At 42.1% G+C, this 18304-nt stretch overlaps 1 protein-coding gene across 5 annotated transcripts in view; it reads right to left on the reverse strand.

The window, feature by feature from the left end:
* The window catches only part of LOC136877760 (aminopeptidase N), a 210109-nt gene extending 192054 nt beyond the window's left edge, over positions 1 to 18055 (reverse strand). For all 5 annotated transcript variants that reach the window (XR_011018591.1, XR_011018592.1, XM_068228638.1 and 2 more), the window contains exon 1: positions 17928 to 18055. Coding sequence is in view for 3 of the 5 variants with exons in the window: in XM_068228638.1 (XP_068084739.1) it covers positions 17928 to 17944 (17 nt within the window). In the remaining 2 variants the exon portion in view is untranslated. The remainder of the gene's footprint in view (positions 1 to 17927) is intronic.
* Between the last annotated feature and the right edge of the window lie 249 nt (positions 18056 to 18304).

Genomic DNA, 18304 nt, shown 5'->3' on the forward strand with positions numbered 1-18304 from the left:
AATATAATAGGATATTTGAAGCTTTTTTTATTATTTTTTTATTACAAGAACCCCCGAGATTCTACTGCAATTTCCCCACAGTAAAATTCCATATTGCATAATGCTATGAAAAACTGGAATGTATGCATTTAACAGGAATCACATTTGAACTTAATCAGTAAGGGCTCTTAACAAAATACAGTACCTTTGACAATTTTCATGTGATAAAATCAGTATGTGAACCCCAAGTGGTTTTCCCTAATTCTATTACACTTCTTAATAATTACTTGCCATGCTGCTTTGCATTTTCCAGCAGTAACATTCTCATTGGCTTCCTACTTTAATTACTGCTTGTTTATATTATTTTCTTACATTCTTGTATAAATTTACATACTCTTTACTCCCATTCTTAACAATGTTTACCATATTATGATGCGTTTCCTCATCATATTCTCCACCTCTACTGTATAAGCCTACTAGAGATTCTTGAGAGGAAAGCACTCTTCAAGCAATGTTAAAAATATGTTGAAAAAATAATCAAATTTCTGCCTTTGTTAATATTTTGAAATCCACTCATCAACCCCCACCCCCCAGTCCACATAATTTAACCTTGTTATAAATTCTAGCCTTTTGTCTTTCAAAAACATTGCATGAAAACTGATTCTTTGGCAAGTGTTCTAGGTATAGTGTTTCCTAGCTTCAACAACAAGGCTTGATGATTGGAGACTAGTCCAATCATGGTTGTGTCAAGTGTACCAGTGTTAAAAGGCTTTACATCAATATTTGTCAAAATATTGTTAAGGACTGCTTTCCCCCTTGTAGGACTATAGTCAGCACAATAAAAATGAAAAGAATGTAGCAAATTTAGAAAGTGATTACTTTCTTTTTTTTTACATCGCATCAACACAGATAGGTCTTAGGGCGATGATGGGATAGAAAAGAGCTAGGAGTGGGAAGGAAGTGACCATGATTTTCATTGAGGTACAGCCCCAGCATTTATAAAAATGGGAAACCACAGAAAACCATCTTCAAGGCTGCCGACAGTGGGATTTGAACCCAGTATCTCCCGAATTCATGCTGACAGCTATGTGACCCAAACCATGCTTCGATTTGCTTGGTAATTTTTCTCTTGTCTTGAGTGATACCAAGATTGATGTCTCCATAGATGCACTCCTCAGAATCATCATATGAAACTGATTATAGCAACAATTTTTCCATCTTTTTGGATATAAAGGCCAAAGGCAGGCATTTATACAAGTAGAGGCACATGCTTCCCCTAGTGCACCGTCACTGCATTGTCCTACGGAAGAGGCTTGCAGTGTGTCTCAACGGCGCACTACACACCAGCATCTTGGAAAGGTGTAGCAGTCCAACTGATGAGCACACTGCTACACTATGGCAAAACGCTGGTAATTTCACGATTAAAAAAGCCTAGAGAGCTTAAATGTTTTTTACATTTTCAATTGATGACAATAAATTATGGTTTCCTTCTAGGAACCCTATTTTTATATAAAAGCCAAAGGCAGGCATTTATACAAGTGGAAGCTCATGCTTCCCCTAATACACTGCCACTGCTAACTCAGTGGCCTCCACGGTATGCAGTAGCCATGTGTCTTGGTAGGTGTGCTATTAACCAACTGATGAGCCCAGCTTAGCACACTAGGGCGCAGCGCTGGCAACCAGGAATGACTTAGCAGGAAAATTTATAATGTCGAATAACGGACCAACTATATTGGTATTATAAATTTCGGGACACATATTTCAGGTTCCCTATGGGAATCAACATCTATATCAGCGATGGCCATGCAGGCATCAATTTTTGAAAATGGGACAAAGTCTCTCACAGTGCATTGGCACTGCCAGTGGCTCCAAGTAGCCTATGCAGTAGCCTCCATGGACTTAAAGACTCCAGCCAAAGAAGAGGCTCAACAAAAACAACAAAATAATTAACAAAATTGTAAATAATTCAATGTAAATGTAAATATGTACAAAACAAAGATTTCAATAAACGGGGGATAGCAGGGGAAAACTGGGGTGGGGGGGGGGTCCTCTCCCTGGGTTGGTTCCCTTGGTGGTCCAGCGGTCTCTGCGCCAGAGTCAACAACAATTAAAAACGTATGTACAACACATACAAACCCAGTTAAAAATCAAATCATCAATAAAATTAACAATAAAAGGCCTAAGAGCTACTTACAATAGAGTAAATTAATGTATTATTTGGGTCCACCTTTTCGATATACAATGTAAAGAGTTTAAATTACATAAATGGTTAGGGACTAGTTTCGACCTAGTACTAGGTCATTGTCAGCCTAAAGCAAAATTAAAACAAATACCAAAAAATTTAAACATTGTAAAGGCACGTAAGGTCTCTTAAAAGTACATGCCATGTGATATATTGTGCAGCACTATGTTAAAAAGTAACTCTCTGACAGAGATTCATAAAAGTCCAGTGCACATTAAAAAGCTGTTATAGATAGGAATCCTTGAGTTTCTGGATAAGGGGATTATAATATGCTGGCTCCTTTAAGATGCAGGTATCCAACTGAAGAACCACTCAGCCGAAGTTACGCTGTTTATTTACGATTAAAGACCAGTGCGCCGTATAGCATTAAAAAGTTGATAGGGATAGAAATTTTTCAGTTATGGGTCAAGGAATTCAACATATGCTGGCTTCTTAAATTTGCTGCTGTATATTCAAAGAAGAATTGAGAAGAAGTTACGTCGTTTTTCAAGATATTCATAGACGTAAAAACACATGGAAGCTGGAAAGGCTCTTCAGTTTTTTGGAACTTGAAGGAAGGTAATTGTTGCACGTGGAGGCTTAAGAATCCAGAGATACGCTACATTATGTTAAAAAATAGATGCATAAAAAGGTCCAGTGTGTCGTATAAAAGTAACATGTTGTGAAAGTAATCCTTAAGTTGGTGGTCATGGAAATTGAAAAAGGTTGGTTTTCAAGCGATGCTGCTATTCATTCAGAGATCAATTGAAATTACAGTAACATTGTCTTCACAAGATGTTTATAAACTTGAAATAAATGTCGATGCAAAGTAAGATGCTAGAAGAAAGTTCTTCTGTTTCTAGAATCTTAAGGACGATGGATGTTACGCGAGGAGGATTAACATATATGGAGTTAAATAAAGGTGGATAGAAATTCGCAGTTCAATGCGGACCACACGTTTGACTCTGAATAAATGACAGCAAGGAAAGAAAGAAAGAAGGAAAGAAGGAAAGAAAGAAAGAAATTTGGTCAGGTGGAAGAAAATATTTAAATAAAATATGTCATAAGGGAATTATTGCGTGTTGTAATAAGCTGAAGAGAGAATTTTGGGTAGGTGAGGTTCAAAGGAAATCTTGAGGAGGTGAAGGGAAAAAGAAAAAAAAAAAAAAAGAATGGAAGGAGAAAAAGGGGAGGGGGAGAGGTTATTAAGGCGGGGCTGAGTAATGTGGGAATATGGAAGATTGTTTAAGAAAAGTACTATAAATAGAATGAAAAATCGGACCTTTAATATTTGATTTTATTTGTCTGAAAAGCTGAATGAGCAGGTCAAAAAGAATGTTCGATTTTTCGGAAATGTCATTAAGATTGAAGTTTGGATTAAAATATTGGTCTAGATTTCTAAAGAAATTCTCTGTTATGTTAAGGAGGGGTCCGTTATTCATAAATTTGAGAATTACTATATCATGTTTAATGTCTGTAAATTTATGGTTATAATCATTCATGTGTTGACCAACTGCTATACGGCGCACTGGTCTTTAATCGTAAAGAAACTACGTGACTTCAGCTAAGTGGTTCTTCAGTTGGATACCAGCATCTTAAAGGAGCCAGCATATTCTAATCTCCTTATCCAGCAACTCAAGAATTCTTTTCTATAACTTCTTTTTAGTGCGCACTGGACTTTATTCATAAATAAAGGACGTAACTTCGGCTCAGTGGTTCTTCAGTTGGATACCTGCATCTTAAAGGAGCCAGCATATTACAATCTCCTTATCCAGCAACTCAAGGATTCCTATCTATAACATCTTTTTAATGTGCACTGGACTTTTATGAATCTCTTTCAGGGAGTTATTTTTTAACAAAGTGCTGCACAATATCTCACATGGTATGTACTTTTACGAGACCTTATGTGTCTTTACATTGTTTAATTTCTTCGGTATTTGTTTTAATTTTGCTTTAGGCTGACGATGACTTAGTACTAGGTCGAAACTAGTCCCTAATCATTTATGTAATTTAAACTCTTTACATTTTGTATTGAAAAGGTGGACCCAAATAATACATTAATTTACTTTATTGTAATCACAGTTCAATACAGATCTATCATTATGAAACTTATTTCATTTAATTACTAAGAGCTACTTGTTTAGCTGATGGCCCGCCTGTCAAAGGACAGGAATGAAATAATTTCAGTCGTTCGTTCGTTCCTCCACGGCCCATTCCCATCCAAACCTCTTCCGCCCACTCCTCTCCATCAAACGTTGTACTGTCCGCCATGCCCTCCGCCTTCCGTTCACCTACCACACTTCTGATCTCTTTAACATCTTCACCTTTCCAAAACTCGATACCTACGTCCTCACCCATTTCCAACGTGCAATCCAACGAGCCCTCGCCTGAGATCAGCCCATCCTGAACCACCTCCTTCGCGGTCCACCCCCTCCCTCCTTGCACTTCGTTCAGACCCCCTATCACCTATTTCGTTCGCTCCCCCCACCCTAGGGTGGTGACCATGCAGAGAATGTGACAGACATCCTAAAACTGATTCCTGACCACCCCTACACTCCTACACCCCTACACTCGAAGTTTCATCAAACATTTCCAACAAGCGTGGGTGTCCAGGGCATCATCCTCCCCGTTCACCTCCCGTATCAGAACACTATGCAGTTAATTTATTCATTTCAATTATAGGTCTATCCTATGTCTACTCTATCCTCCTTCTCTTCACAGTATACATCTTACATTGCTATCCGATGTGGATATGTCATCTGTTTATCCATTATTTCAGTACATATTTGATAATGATTCTTTTAGAATATTATAATCACATTACTAATTTATTCTGGTTTATTTATCATCTTCATTATTTCCCTGGTTTATTATAACTTTTTTATTATTATATGATATTGTACTTGTAATAATAAAATGTTATATGTATCTATTACTAAGAATATTTATATCTTGTAAACCTTATTATTACTACAATAATACACTATATTTTTAATTCTCCACTTGCATTTACAAAAAAAGTTATGCATCACTTTATTGTAAATATTATCATTCTACACTTGTAAAACAAAAAGTAAAGAAAATCACATGCAAAAAGCAAACCAAATATAAAAACAGGGGGGAAAAAATCCTTCACACATGTCTCTCTCCCTCACTTCAAATTCCCCTCTTCCTAATGCTATTGATCCTTCCCCAACCCGTCAAAACTCCTGGCCAGGGCGAAGGCGTAACCTTCAAGGTGGCCCACTTCTCCCCCTCATGGAGGGGAATGAAAACTTAGGGGGGAAAAAGGCCTCCACAGTATGCTCTAGCCATGTGTCTTGGTAGGTGTACTATTTACCAACTGATGAGCCCAACTTAACACACTGGGGCAAAACATTGGTAACCAGGAATGAATTAGCTGGAAAATTTATAATGTCCTATAATGGACCAACTATATTGGTATTATAAATTTATTAATTCGGGACAAATATTTCAGGTTCTCTATGGGAATCAACATCTATATCATCTGATGGCCAGGCAGGGATCAAGTTTCGAAAATGAGACGTCTCTTATAGTGCATTGGCACTGCCAGTGGCTCCAAGTAGCCTATGCAGTGGCCTCCATGAGGGGAGGAATGGTGGATGCAGAGTGGGTTTCGGCCCTTGGGTTTTGTCCCTTAAGAGGCCACGGCTTGCCCGTGGTCCAACAGCTCTGTACTCTGACCGGCCAATGAGCAGAGGAAAGTTGGCCACGGCTCTACCATGGCTCTACGCCTCTGCACTCGGGAGATGGGCCTGGAGCACAGTGCCAGACTTCACGCCTGGCCCCACCTGTCGGCTGTCCTGAGAATAGTTTTCCGTGGTTTTCCATTCTCCTGCACTAAGGCGAATGCCAGGACAGTTCATAGTATAGGCCACGGCCGCCCACCCCCTCACCTTCTCCGCACATCTCCCTCACCGTAACAAATCTCCCAGCCTGAGAGACGGCGTCACCGTCTAAGAGGCCCACCTCCCCCTTCAGGGGAGGAATGAAAACGGTTAGTAGTGTAGGCTCCACGGTGGGATCACCTCATCCTTCGCTGAGGTGAACTCCATCTAGTGTGGAAATGTTAAACCTCTGGAAAGTCCAATGGTGCCCTACACTCAAAACTGTCATGACAGCTCATTGCTGTTTGAAAAAGTGATCGGCTCAGGTAGACTGACGTGCATACGTGGGGTTTCACCCCAGGACTTTTTCATCGTGTATTAGTGAAACACTGACCTTTGGTCCAGGTTCAGCAATTCTGGTCTGACTGGGTTTGCCCAAAGGCCAACGAGGGATCAGACAGGCAAAAGCACTTCTAAGTGATCAGCAATCTGAGGGCCTTATAAGGCCAGGTTTGTGTGAACTCATCATCCATCCTTCGCCGTCCAACAGTTTCTCTACACCGTAACTCAGGCACACAGGGCATTCCCTGTTAAAAAAGTGTTCTGACCAGGTGTACAGAAGAAATTCCAAGATGTATCACCTCAGGGCGAGCTCATCATCAGTCGTACTGCACTTCCTCAGATGACCGTAACACCAATCTTCGGCACAAGACGTCCCATCATTTATTCCCGTTTGCTTCAACCTACCCCCACAGGAACGCATTCATTTCTACTCTCCAATCCTGCCCCTGAGTTCCAATCTCCCAATGCTATTTTCTCCACCCTGCTCAGATTTAATATGCACCATGAGGATATAGCGGACATCCGATGAACAACAACTGGAGTCATCATTCAAGTTAATGGAGACATCATGGCCACTCAACTCACCACTGCAATAGGAGCTCACCAACTTGGATCAACTACCCCTTTTCAACTCCTCTCTCCTCAACCCATCAAAACTCCTCCGTCCCTACCACACTACCGCCTTCTCAGCTGTGTAATACGAGGTGTTGACGCCTCTATTACAGAAGAAACAATAATCTCCGAACTTCATGTGGAAGGCATCCTGGTCAAGAAGGCATTCAGAATCAAGAACTCCACGGGTCCCATCTATATGGTGAGAATTCTTCTGCCATCGCCCGAAGATGTCGACCGTGTTTTCGCCAGCGAGGTCTCTATACATAGACACCACCATAAAGTGGAACCATCTCATGCCCCACCACCACAAGCGATCCGGTGTGAGCGCTGTCTTATCTACAATAATCATACCACCATTCAGTGTACCGCCAAGACTCCTAAATGTGGACATTGCAATCAAGATCACTCTACACCCAGATGCCCCAACACGCATCAACCCCCGCAATGCCATACCTGTGGAGGTAATTGCACAGTGTATTCTCGCCGCTGCCGTCGCCGCCCTGCACCACCTCAAAATCAACCAGAACTCATAGCCCCTATCAGAACCATTGATCCACCTACATCACCTAGCCGTTCCCTTTTTCAAATACCTACAGTAGAGGATCTAATTCGTTTTGTCACTATTTCGTTACTAAATATCCATCCCTACAACCGTCCCTTAGTCCTCACTCACTTACAAGCTGCAGCAAACCAAACATTCAATCTTCATTTTCTCACAACCCATTTCGGCCTAAATTCGCACTTCAACTTTACTCCCTTAGAAACCCTTGTCTGAACACATCCCCAGCCCCCTCAGCTCATGCACCCACATCATAGCATCGCATTCTCCCACTATTTTTAATCACTGAAAACACTTGCATCCTGCTAAATGTCATCTTGTGAGTGCATCACGAATTTAATGTTACTCTTCACTTATTGGCCCCTCTATCTTCAGAAGAGATGATCATGCCGAAGGAATCAATGGAAAATTTCTAATCAGTACTTTAGAACTTCATACATGACTGTAAAGACAAAACTCATTATTTTATGTTAATATCCCAAGTACTGTCAAACTGTAGACCATATTTATATATCAATGTACATGCAAAAAAAAAAAAAGCCCTCCCCCATATACTATAATAAAGTTATCCCGCTTTCCCTACCCCGGAAATTACAATACCATTCCCTCCACCTCACCTATCCATCACTCCTTCCATACCACACCATCTCTCATGGCCAGAGAGAGGGTGTTGCCCTCTAAGTGGCCCACCCCACCCCTTCAGGGTGGGAAATGAAAACATTTGAAAAAAATGAACTCATCTAACTTGTACGTAGCACAATAGATACCATTTCTACAAACTGTGCCTCCACTAGTACCATCACCATCACCACCACAAATGCCGCCAGTTCCAACATCTACAGTACTACAAGCACCACTGCTCATCGCTCCATTATGTGCTCCACCTCCTTGTCACCTACTAGTTCAGCCAGCCCCAACACAAAGGGACTCTACTCTTGTACAATACAAACGTCTTCATCCACATCACCTTCAGAATCTGAACCACCAGGAAAACTGGCAGTCACCTTTACTCTTACTCCAGGCTCGAATCAAGGTTTACCACAATTCATCGACAATCTGCCATCAGCAGGACCCTATCAAGGTCTACATTCCATCACTGATAACTCCTCTATAACAGCCAACTTTATCCAGGAGCAGCGCTCAATAGAGACAGCGCCAATTTCCCCCAACACCTCTTCAACCACTGACTTTCCCACCCTTCCCCAAGCTCCTCACCCGATCTCAAATGCTAGATTCCTTCAACATCGCCCCCAGGTCACCCATAGCTTTCTCGTTAAAAACGTAGCTGCCCAGTGCTGCTCTGCCCAAGCCATATTCCGCATCCTACATTGATAACGCATGAAGAAAGAAGAGATAGCAGACATCAGACCTACCTCCAATGGATATATCATTAAAGTCAATGGTGAGGAGGCCGCCTCTCAACTAGACAGTACCATAGGGGCTGCACAATAGGCTCATCCTCCCCTTTCCAGCGCCTTTCCCAACCCCACATAAAGACTCCTCCCCCACCCCCCAGACACATTCTTTTTAGTTGCGCAATCAGGGGAGTCGACCTGGAACTCACCGATGATATAATCCTCTATGAACTTAATACAGAGAATGTCCCAGCATGGAAAGTCTTCCGATTTAGGAATGAGTTTGGGCCGACCTTCCTGGTTTTCATCCTCCTCCCTACCATGGCGGACGTGGATAGATTGTTAAATATAGGAGTCTCTATTTCTAACAACATTACCGAGTGGAACCATCCAAGGCTCCCCCAACTCAGCCACTACGTTGCGAACACTGTCTTAATACAATCAACACAGCACTGCTCAATGCTGAGCCCAACAACCAGTCTGTGGGTACTGCACCCAACCTCACCCCACCAACCAATGTCCAAACACCCAGGCTCCACCTGTCTGTAAAACCTACAGTCAACCTCATCCCACCTACTCATGCCTATGTAAAGCTCACCCTCCCACTCCTGAAAACCATCCCGAACTTGTTGCTCCCATCAGAACCATCGACACCCGCACTCCTTCATCCAACTCCCAGTTTGTTCCCCCATCAATAGAAGATATTGTCCAATTCTTTATCTTATCTCTCCTCAACATCTTTTCTTATCACCACCCCCTCATCCTCACACACCTTCAAGCTGCTGCCAACCAAGCCCTAAGCCTCCGTTTTCAAACAACCCACTTTGGTTTAAACTGTCATTTTCAATTCTCCTGCCTCAAAACCCTTGTATGATGGATAATACAACCCAAAGTAGAAAACCCTCCCCTCTCATCTCCATCGTTTTTCTGAACATTCAATCCTTTAGGAAAAAATGCCTTTACTTCCAAGCTCTTCTACACCAAAATTGCGCTCATACCATCTTACTCAATGAAACCATGTTCCATCACTGCCAACCTGCTCACTTACCTGATTTCACCCTCCACAGAGTGGACCATCCAGATGGGATTGCTTGTGGGGTGCTGCTAACACCGTCCATACCTCCCTCCCAACACGCATCCAACTCCTCCCTCCCCCTCACTCATTTCCCGAATCTCTTATCGCAACTATTTATTTCAAATCCAGAATCCTTTATCTAGCCACAATATACAACTGATTCCACAACCTTCTTCTGACAGACTTCCTCACCTATCTCCATAACTTATTCCGACATTTCATCCTCCTCACAGATCTCAACCTACATAGTCGAACAGCCACCGAATTTAATAACTTTGACACCTTCCTACACAGCTTAGATTCATCCTTCATTCCCCTCCCAGGACCATCACACCCTTCCTCACAAACCACCCCTGATGCCGTTATCACTCATGATTTCTTTATAAATATCTTACAAGTCTCTTTTCACCCCCAGCATACGGAATGACCACCTCCCTATCCTACTCCAAATTCTAAACCATGGCTCTTACACCAACCCCACCTCGCGGCGTGTAGTCACTAATTTTTCCAAAGCCAACTGTCCAGGCTACTGTGTCCACATTAACCAACCCCTCACCCAACCCCCTCCTCGTTCCACCAACGCCCAATCCGTAGAAACCGAAGCACATTTCATCCATACTACAATAACTTCAGCCTCCAATGCCAATATTCCCACCTCCCTGTACACATCCCATACACTGCGATTCCCACCTAAATTCCGCCATCACCAGAAAGTATCCCAACGCTACTTCTCTGAATTCTCCTGAACCCCTGATCGTTACTTTCTCCGTCTCCGTCACTAAACCAACCGTACAATTACCAACTATCTCCATGCCCACAATCTTCGATCTTGGTCTGCCACCTGCACTTCTCTAAATGCTCAACATGCCTCCTTTTCCAAATTCTGGTGTAATCTCTTTTCCTTTCTTGGCCAACACCGCACCCTGTCTTACCCCATCCTTCATCGATCTCCAAGTAACACTGAGGAAAAACTGAAGATCTTCTCCTCTCACTTTCACCAACGCTTTACCCCACTATCCGCCATTCCATAACTGACTCCAACTTTTCTTCAACACCTATCCTCGCCCTACCTACAACAATCCTCAACCCACTCCCTCACTCCCCACGTCTTAAACACCCCAATAACAGTCACAGACATTGCAGACACCCTATCCCAAACCCAAGACACCACTCCAGGCCCCGATCGCATCCATTACCGACACATCCGCCAAGTCCGACCTGGACTCCTTATTCTACTGGCCACCTTATATACGTTCATCCTCACCTCCAGTTTTTATCCCACCAGTTAGAAACAGTCCACCATGCTCCTCTTCCCTAAACCTGGAAAAGACCTGTCAGACCCTGCCCTATTTGCCTTATAACCATCCTCGCCAAAATCCTGGACAAGGTCCTAATTTCCGTATTCACCCCTACCTTCAGTTCCACCAACTTCTACTACCCTCCCAATGTGGTTTTCGTCCCGAACTTTCCACCTCACATCAGCTCCTCTGCCTCACCCAGTTTATTGCCGATAATTTCAACTTAGCCCACCCCAGCCTTATCATTACCTTTGATTTTAATACGTTTGGTAACCTGCCCTAATTTACAAGCTTCATCTCTTCACCCAACCTCACTGCTTCATCCAATTCTATATATCTTACCTACACAACAGAACCACCTGCATATCCATACAAGGCCAGCTCTCAACCCTTCCTGATGTCTCTGGGAGTTCCTCAAGGCTCTCTGCTCTCTTCATTGCTTTTCATTCTCTTTGTAGCTAATATCCTCCAACCACCCTCCCCTGTCCAGCTCCTCCAATTCGCTGATGATATAGCAGTCCTTGCCCCCCTCCTATCAGTCCAAGCCATGAACCGAATCCTTCAACCCTACCTGAAATCCTTTACCTCCTGGTGTAAGCATTGGCATCTGTGTATCAACCCCTCCAAAACCCAATCCATCTAACTCCGACCCCATCGTGGCCCTCTATCCGCCACCCGAAATTACGAACACCTCTCCTTCAAAATCCATAAGACCCCACTTTGTCCGCAACCAACTCTGAAATACCTAGGCATCACCATCGATCAACACCTGTCCTTTCTTCCTCACTTCCTTACCACCAAATCCAAAGCCGCCCGCAGGTCCCAGCTGCTTCACCGACTGGCTGGCACCAGCTGGGGTCTCAACACCAAACTCCTCCTCCTTACCTATAAAACCTTTATCAGACCCGTCGTTACCTATGGTCACCCTGCCTGGGCAGCCACCGCCTATTCCCATCCCGCTCACTACCAACCTCTTCTATCCATGGAGCATTGCCTGGTACGCATTGCTCTCAGTCTCCCACCTCTGTATCATACCAAAGACCTCTATAACAAATTCCCCTTCCCCAGACGAGACACCCACGTCTAGAGCTGGGAGCAGAGAGAGTAATACCGATGAGTAATCTGGTTGTAACAGTAGAGCGCACCACCAATCCCCTCTGCTTACAACTGCAAGTACTCGCGGAGAATCAGAGCACAGTGTAGCGCACGACACATATTTAACACGTTCGCGGCCGATGACGACACATATGCATCATGACTCCACTTGCACTCAGTGCCGATGACGACGTACGTGCGTCACACTCCGCGCCAAATATTAAAGCTCGTATTTCCGCCAATATGCATGTAAACTAACAGACCTCTTATCTGTGCATTGTTATGGTGTTATTAAACATATGTGCCATCCGGGCATCAGATCAATTGTTAGTTACAATCTCTGTAGCCATTACAAGTCGGCATACGTTTCTGCGATGTCAAGAGAGAACAGTGAAGTTTCAGAACCTTCTCACTGGAAGAAACCCTGTCTTAGCGGGATAAACAGGTGATTTGCAATTAATGATGATAGTCTGGAAGCTCTCCTGAACGCTACTGACAGTGACAGCATTGATAATGACGACAGTGATGACAGTGTGGGATGTGACTGTAGCGACCTGAGTGAGAATCTTAATAACGGATGTGTGTGTCGAGTGTATACTCCCAATTCTCACATTACAGAAGAGGAGGAAGACGTAAGTAATATCTCATCTCCAAATCTCCCGCCAAATAACATGGGCAATATTTCAGGTGTCATTTCTTGGAGTTCAGATTCGTCCTCAATGAAACAAATAAACGTTATTGGTTGGTCGGGAATGAAGGTTCCACAGCCAAGTGACGCGAAACCCATCGGTTATTTTCGCTTGCTTGCAGATGACAACTTGCTGAATAACATTGTAACTGAATGCGAGGAAATGTCACTGAAATATAGCCCACTGTATTGACTAGTTACATTGTACAGCTTATGGAGTAGGCGTAATGTAAGTATACATTGTTCACACAGCAATAATAAGATTCTACTGCACAGTATCTTTGTGTGAAATGTTCAAAAACTTATTTTTCTGTTGTAAAGAAGTTCTACATTCGAACAAAACATTAGTTTCCTCGTTTCACTTCATTACCAGTCATGATGCACATGCTGCGTCAAACGGCACAGAAGGCGAAAAACTCATCGGTAGTGCCGCTGACGCAGCGTGTGCGTCATGGCTCGTATGCACATAAATAATATTGAAGTAATTAAAATAATAATCTAAAATGCATAAGGACACAGAAATGAAGTCCTTTAAGCAAAAAAAGTATTACGGTACCACGGTAATGGTTGCCGATATCCGAGCGGCCGCGAACGTGTTAACAAGGGAAGACCACGACGTTCGGATCATGGATTATCTTCAAACTTTGTACACTTTTAGTAGTTTGTTAGGACAACATACTGTGCAAGTAGTAAGGCGTACTACTAAGGTGTTTTCGAGAAAATCACACGGAATTTTTTGTGTCAAATATGTGCCAGTGTGTTGCAATCATGACGACGAGATGGCGACGGTCGAGTGATTAGCGTTCAAGCTCTATAAACGCTTGATCGAGTCCCGCTCATTGCTTTTTTGTTTTTCAACACTGGTCATATTCTTTCATATATATTGCAGATCAAAGCGTCCAGGTGCAAAGCAGTTCCAGGTACCTTACCTGATTTCACTGTCAAGTATGAGGGATTTCGCAAATCATGACAGGCATACATTTTCAGGAAAACTTTATGCATTTGGTCATTTACTTGTTGATAATTATAAATAATATATTTTATTGTAGACCGCCTCTGTGGTGGAGAGGTTAGTGTGATTAGCTGCCACCCCCAGTAGCCCGAATTTGATTCCCGGCTCTGCTACGAAATTTGAAAAGTTGTATGAGGGCTGGAACGGGGTCCACTCATCCTCGGGAGGTCAACTGAGTAGCGGGTGGGGTGAACTCTCCTCAGCCATCCCGGAAGTGGTTTTCTGTGGTTTCCCACTGCTCCTCTAGTCAAATGCCGGGATGGTACCTAACTTAAAGCCACAGCCACTTCCTTCCCTCTTCCTTGCCTATCCCTTCCAATCTTCCCATCCCTCCACAAGGCCCCTGTTCAGTATAGCAGGTGAGGCCTCCTGGACAAGGTACTGGTCATTCTTCCCAGTTGTATCCCCAGACCCAAAGTCTCGCACTCCAGGACACTGGCCTTGAGGCGGTAGAGGTGGGATCCCTCACTTAGTCCAAGGGACACACCGACCCTGGAGGGTAAAGAGATTAAGAAAAAAAGAAAGAAAGATAAAAATTAGTAAAGAACCAAATAACATTGGAAGTCCAATGAAAGTTCATGCAAATACACCTTTTTTCATTATATTACCTTTGAATTGTAGAAAGAATATGACCAGTATTAAAAAACAAAACGATAAGCGGGACTCGATCCAGCGAACCACCGATTACGGAGCTTGAATGCTAACCACTCAACCACGGCCATCTCGTGATCGCAACGCACCAGTACATATTCAACACGAAAACTTCTCTTGCAATTTTCTCGGGAACGCCTTAGTAGTATGCCTTACAGTACTACATGCACATTATCTTGTTTTAATGGACTACTGAATGTGTACAAAGTATGAAGATACTCCGTGATCCGAACGTTGTAGCCTCCCCTTGTAAAAGTATTGTACCGGTATTAAGTCTGTGCTTATCAAATTTGCATTTATATTTCCTCCACTTGTTGCATTTTTTAGATAATGCAAAGTACATTTGATAATAATTGTGGTATTAATTAAATTAATTAAATGGTATTCATGTTTTAGAATATTTAAAGGAATTTAATATATTTTTACAGAAATTTGTACCACAAATGCCACGAAAACCGTCTGATGCATGGCAGTTCTTTGAAATTACAGATGATAAAAATAAGCAAAATGCAAATTTTGCAGCCGCATTTACGCTACGCGTGGTGGTGTATGAAATTTGTGGGATCATATCATGAGGCATCACAAGGATAAAATGAGCAGTTTGGCTTCTGCAGCAGAAAACAACATTGCTGTATTAAGCAAAACAGTTATGTTGTGAGAAAAGGGCATTGAATAGACAGGTGAAATACCTTTATGTTGTCATACCAATAACGTGTTTAAACGTGCCTCTACAGTACATTCACTTGGTAGTTCACTCTGTACAACCGAGTGATGATGTCACAACAAATGCTCCGCTCCACACCGCTCCGTCCCCACCACTACCCACGTCTCCCTCCTGTTCCAAAGATTACTCGATAAAGCCCTGACCCAACAATCCCATCACGTCCCCATTCTGGTCATTACCCTTTAAGACTCCTCGACATACCCTATCCCCGCTCTACTTTTACCACATCCTCATCCAACCCACAGACTGGCCACCCCATAGAGAAGACTGTGTATGGGTACCCTACGCACTCTCTCTACACCAATAGCTGCCTAGTCCATCTCGTAGGCCTGTCTTACTCTTTCATATTACGGTCCCTAAGACACAACATTGACCACTTTACTATTGACCATGAAATAGAGCTATCCTTTCCAAATTGTATGATATATAACTAGTCTAGATCAATTACCGAGCTCGATAGCTGCAGTCGCCTAAGTGCAGCCAGTATCCAGTAGTCGGGAGATACTGGGTTCGAGCCCCACTGTCGGCAGCCCTGAAGATGATTTTCCATGGTTTCCCATTTTCACACCAGGCAAATACCGGGGCTGTACCTTAATTAAGGCCACAGCCACTTCCTTCCAATTCCTAGGCCTATCCTATCCCATTGTCACCGTAAAATATATCTGTGGAAATTCTAAGTTCCCATGGAGGGAATTAGATTCTTTTCCACCAATAGAGCACATCCCACTCTGAAGAGTCTAGTGTCAGACCTAAGACGAAACGCTGGTTAATAGAGCAAACGCCGGAAAAGCTATCCATCTAATTTTTGATCTGAAATATATCTGTGTCGGTGCGATGTAAAGCAAACAGAAAAAAAAATGTTTAGATCAATTTAATTTTCATTTTTTTCACATTCCGCTGGACTTCATTCCTTTAGCAATCAATTAATGTAATTTCATATTATTGTATGTGGCAGTAAGCTTACTAGACCTACTTATTTAAAACCTCTCATTTTTCATACTAGAGAAACTTGTAAAATATCTTAGTTTAAGCAGTTAAAGAAGTAAGAAATAAGCCTGTATTTTTGTATTGTTATATTTTGTGTATATATGCAACCAAACAAAATATTCAACACAGCTAAAGCACCAAACTAATTTAGTTATAAAGAAATAAAAAATAAAGGGAACATAGAGAAAAATAGCCAAGACGCCCACAATCATATCTCCCATTCCCATCACCTCTATTTACACTCTCCCACATATAGCACATCACTTGTAACCTCCCACAACTTTCTTGGCCAGAGAGTAGGTTTTTCCCTACTAGGTGGCCCACCTCCCCCCTTAGGGGTGGAATGAAAGCTTAGATAGATAGCCTCCACGGTATGCACTAGCCATGTCTTGGTAGGTGTGCTATTTACGAACTGATGAACCCAACTTAGCACACTGGAGCGAAACGCTGGCAACCAGGAATGAGTTAGCTAGAAAATGTGGAATGTCCTATAACGGACCAACTATATTGGCATTATAAATTTATTCATTCGGGACAAATATTTCAGGTTCCCTATGGGAATCGACATCTATATTATCAGGCTTCATATTGAAACACCTGAAGCACCAGGCCTCTCCGGAGGTCACACGCCATTAATTATATTTTCCAGCTAATTCTCTGCTCTGTGTATTCCCTTCCTTGAGATCAGAATGAGGGGTAATTTCACCTCCAGAATACTTCATAATATGTCTATCTAGGGATGTGATAATGTGGTAGTTCCCATTGCTTTCCACATGAGCAGCAAGCTACCCAGCCGGGCTCAGCTGCCCATTCTGGGTCAGACACTGTTTGTATTCACTTCATTGGAGAACAGATACTGTAGAAGTTCATCTTCTGCCACCTCTATCTCCGAGTTCATATAATCCTCTTTTGCCTTCAGAGCTGTTGACCCTGCTCATCACTTTGAATTTAAATGATATAAATCTCAATAATAGCACAGTATTCAGTCCATCAGTTATATCACATATTTAAATTATGACGATAGCATTAGTTGCACAGTCCTCAGTCAGTCAATTACATTATAAATCCTGCTATAAATCATACTAGTTATTTATTCTCTGTTATGTTCCATTATCACCTGAAGATTTGAAAGGACATTGCAGTCTACAACCTAATTGAAATTCAATTTACTAGTAACACTGGGTCACCAAATATTACATCAATACTGGAAGTTATCAAATTGGCACTTCAATTGGATATATTTATTGACAAGAAGGAATTAGATAAAGGAGTCCTATTTATCAAGTAATATTTAAAATTCTAATTGATTTTTGTATGAACTTTTGGTTTACCTCAAGCAATATATAGAGAAACTGACTAAATTGATATTTTAATAGAAGTATAAGACAAAAAGTGAAATTTCTTCTTTACTTTACTCTCAGGAGATCTGAAATGTCAATTATCTTCCATATGAATAGAAATAAAATATTTTTTCTGACCTGAGTAATAAATTCATGGCTAGCTGGACCCCGACTGACAAAAATACAATTATTTGGGGGTCAAGGAAGTAGGTACTGGCTAAAATGACGTATTCATTTGACCTCAAAGGCCATGATACCAACAGATAATAAGCATAGTATCAGGCATATTCTTTCAACATAAATATGATAAGATACCATTAATGAAAGGAAATGATATTAATTGGAATGCAAAGTTGATGAAATATTCAACATGCTTAATGGACTGTGGTGAATTTTTAAAGCTGAGATTTTCTTTTTGTAAATTACAGACAAGTGAGGAGAATAATTGAAATGCTCTGTTACATTTCATAAAAGGAATTGTTTTACTTGTAGGTTCCTGGGTCTTTGTGAACTTA

The sequence above is a fragment of the Anabrus simplex genome, chromosome 7, assembly GCF_040414725.1.
Source record: "Anabrus simplex isolate iqAnaSimp1 chromosome 7, ASM4041472v1, whole genome shotgun sequence".
NCBI classification, from domain to species: Eukaryota; Metazoa; Arthropoda; class Insecta; order Orthoptera; family Tettigoniidae; genus Anabrus; species Anabrus simplex.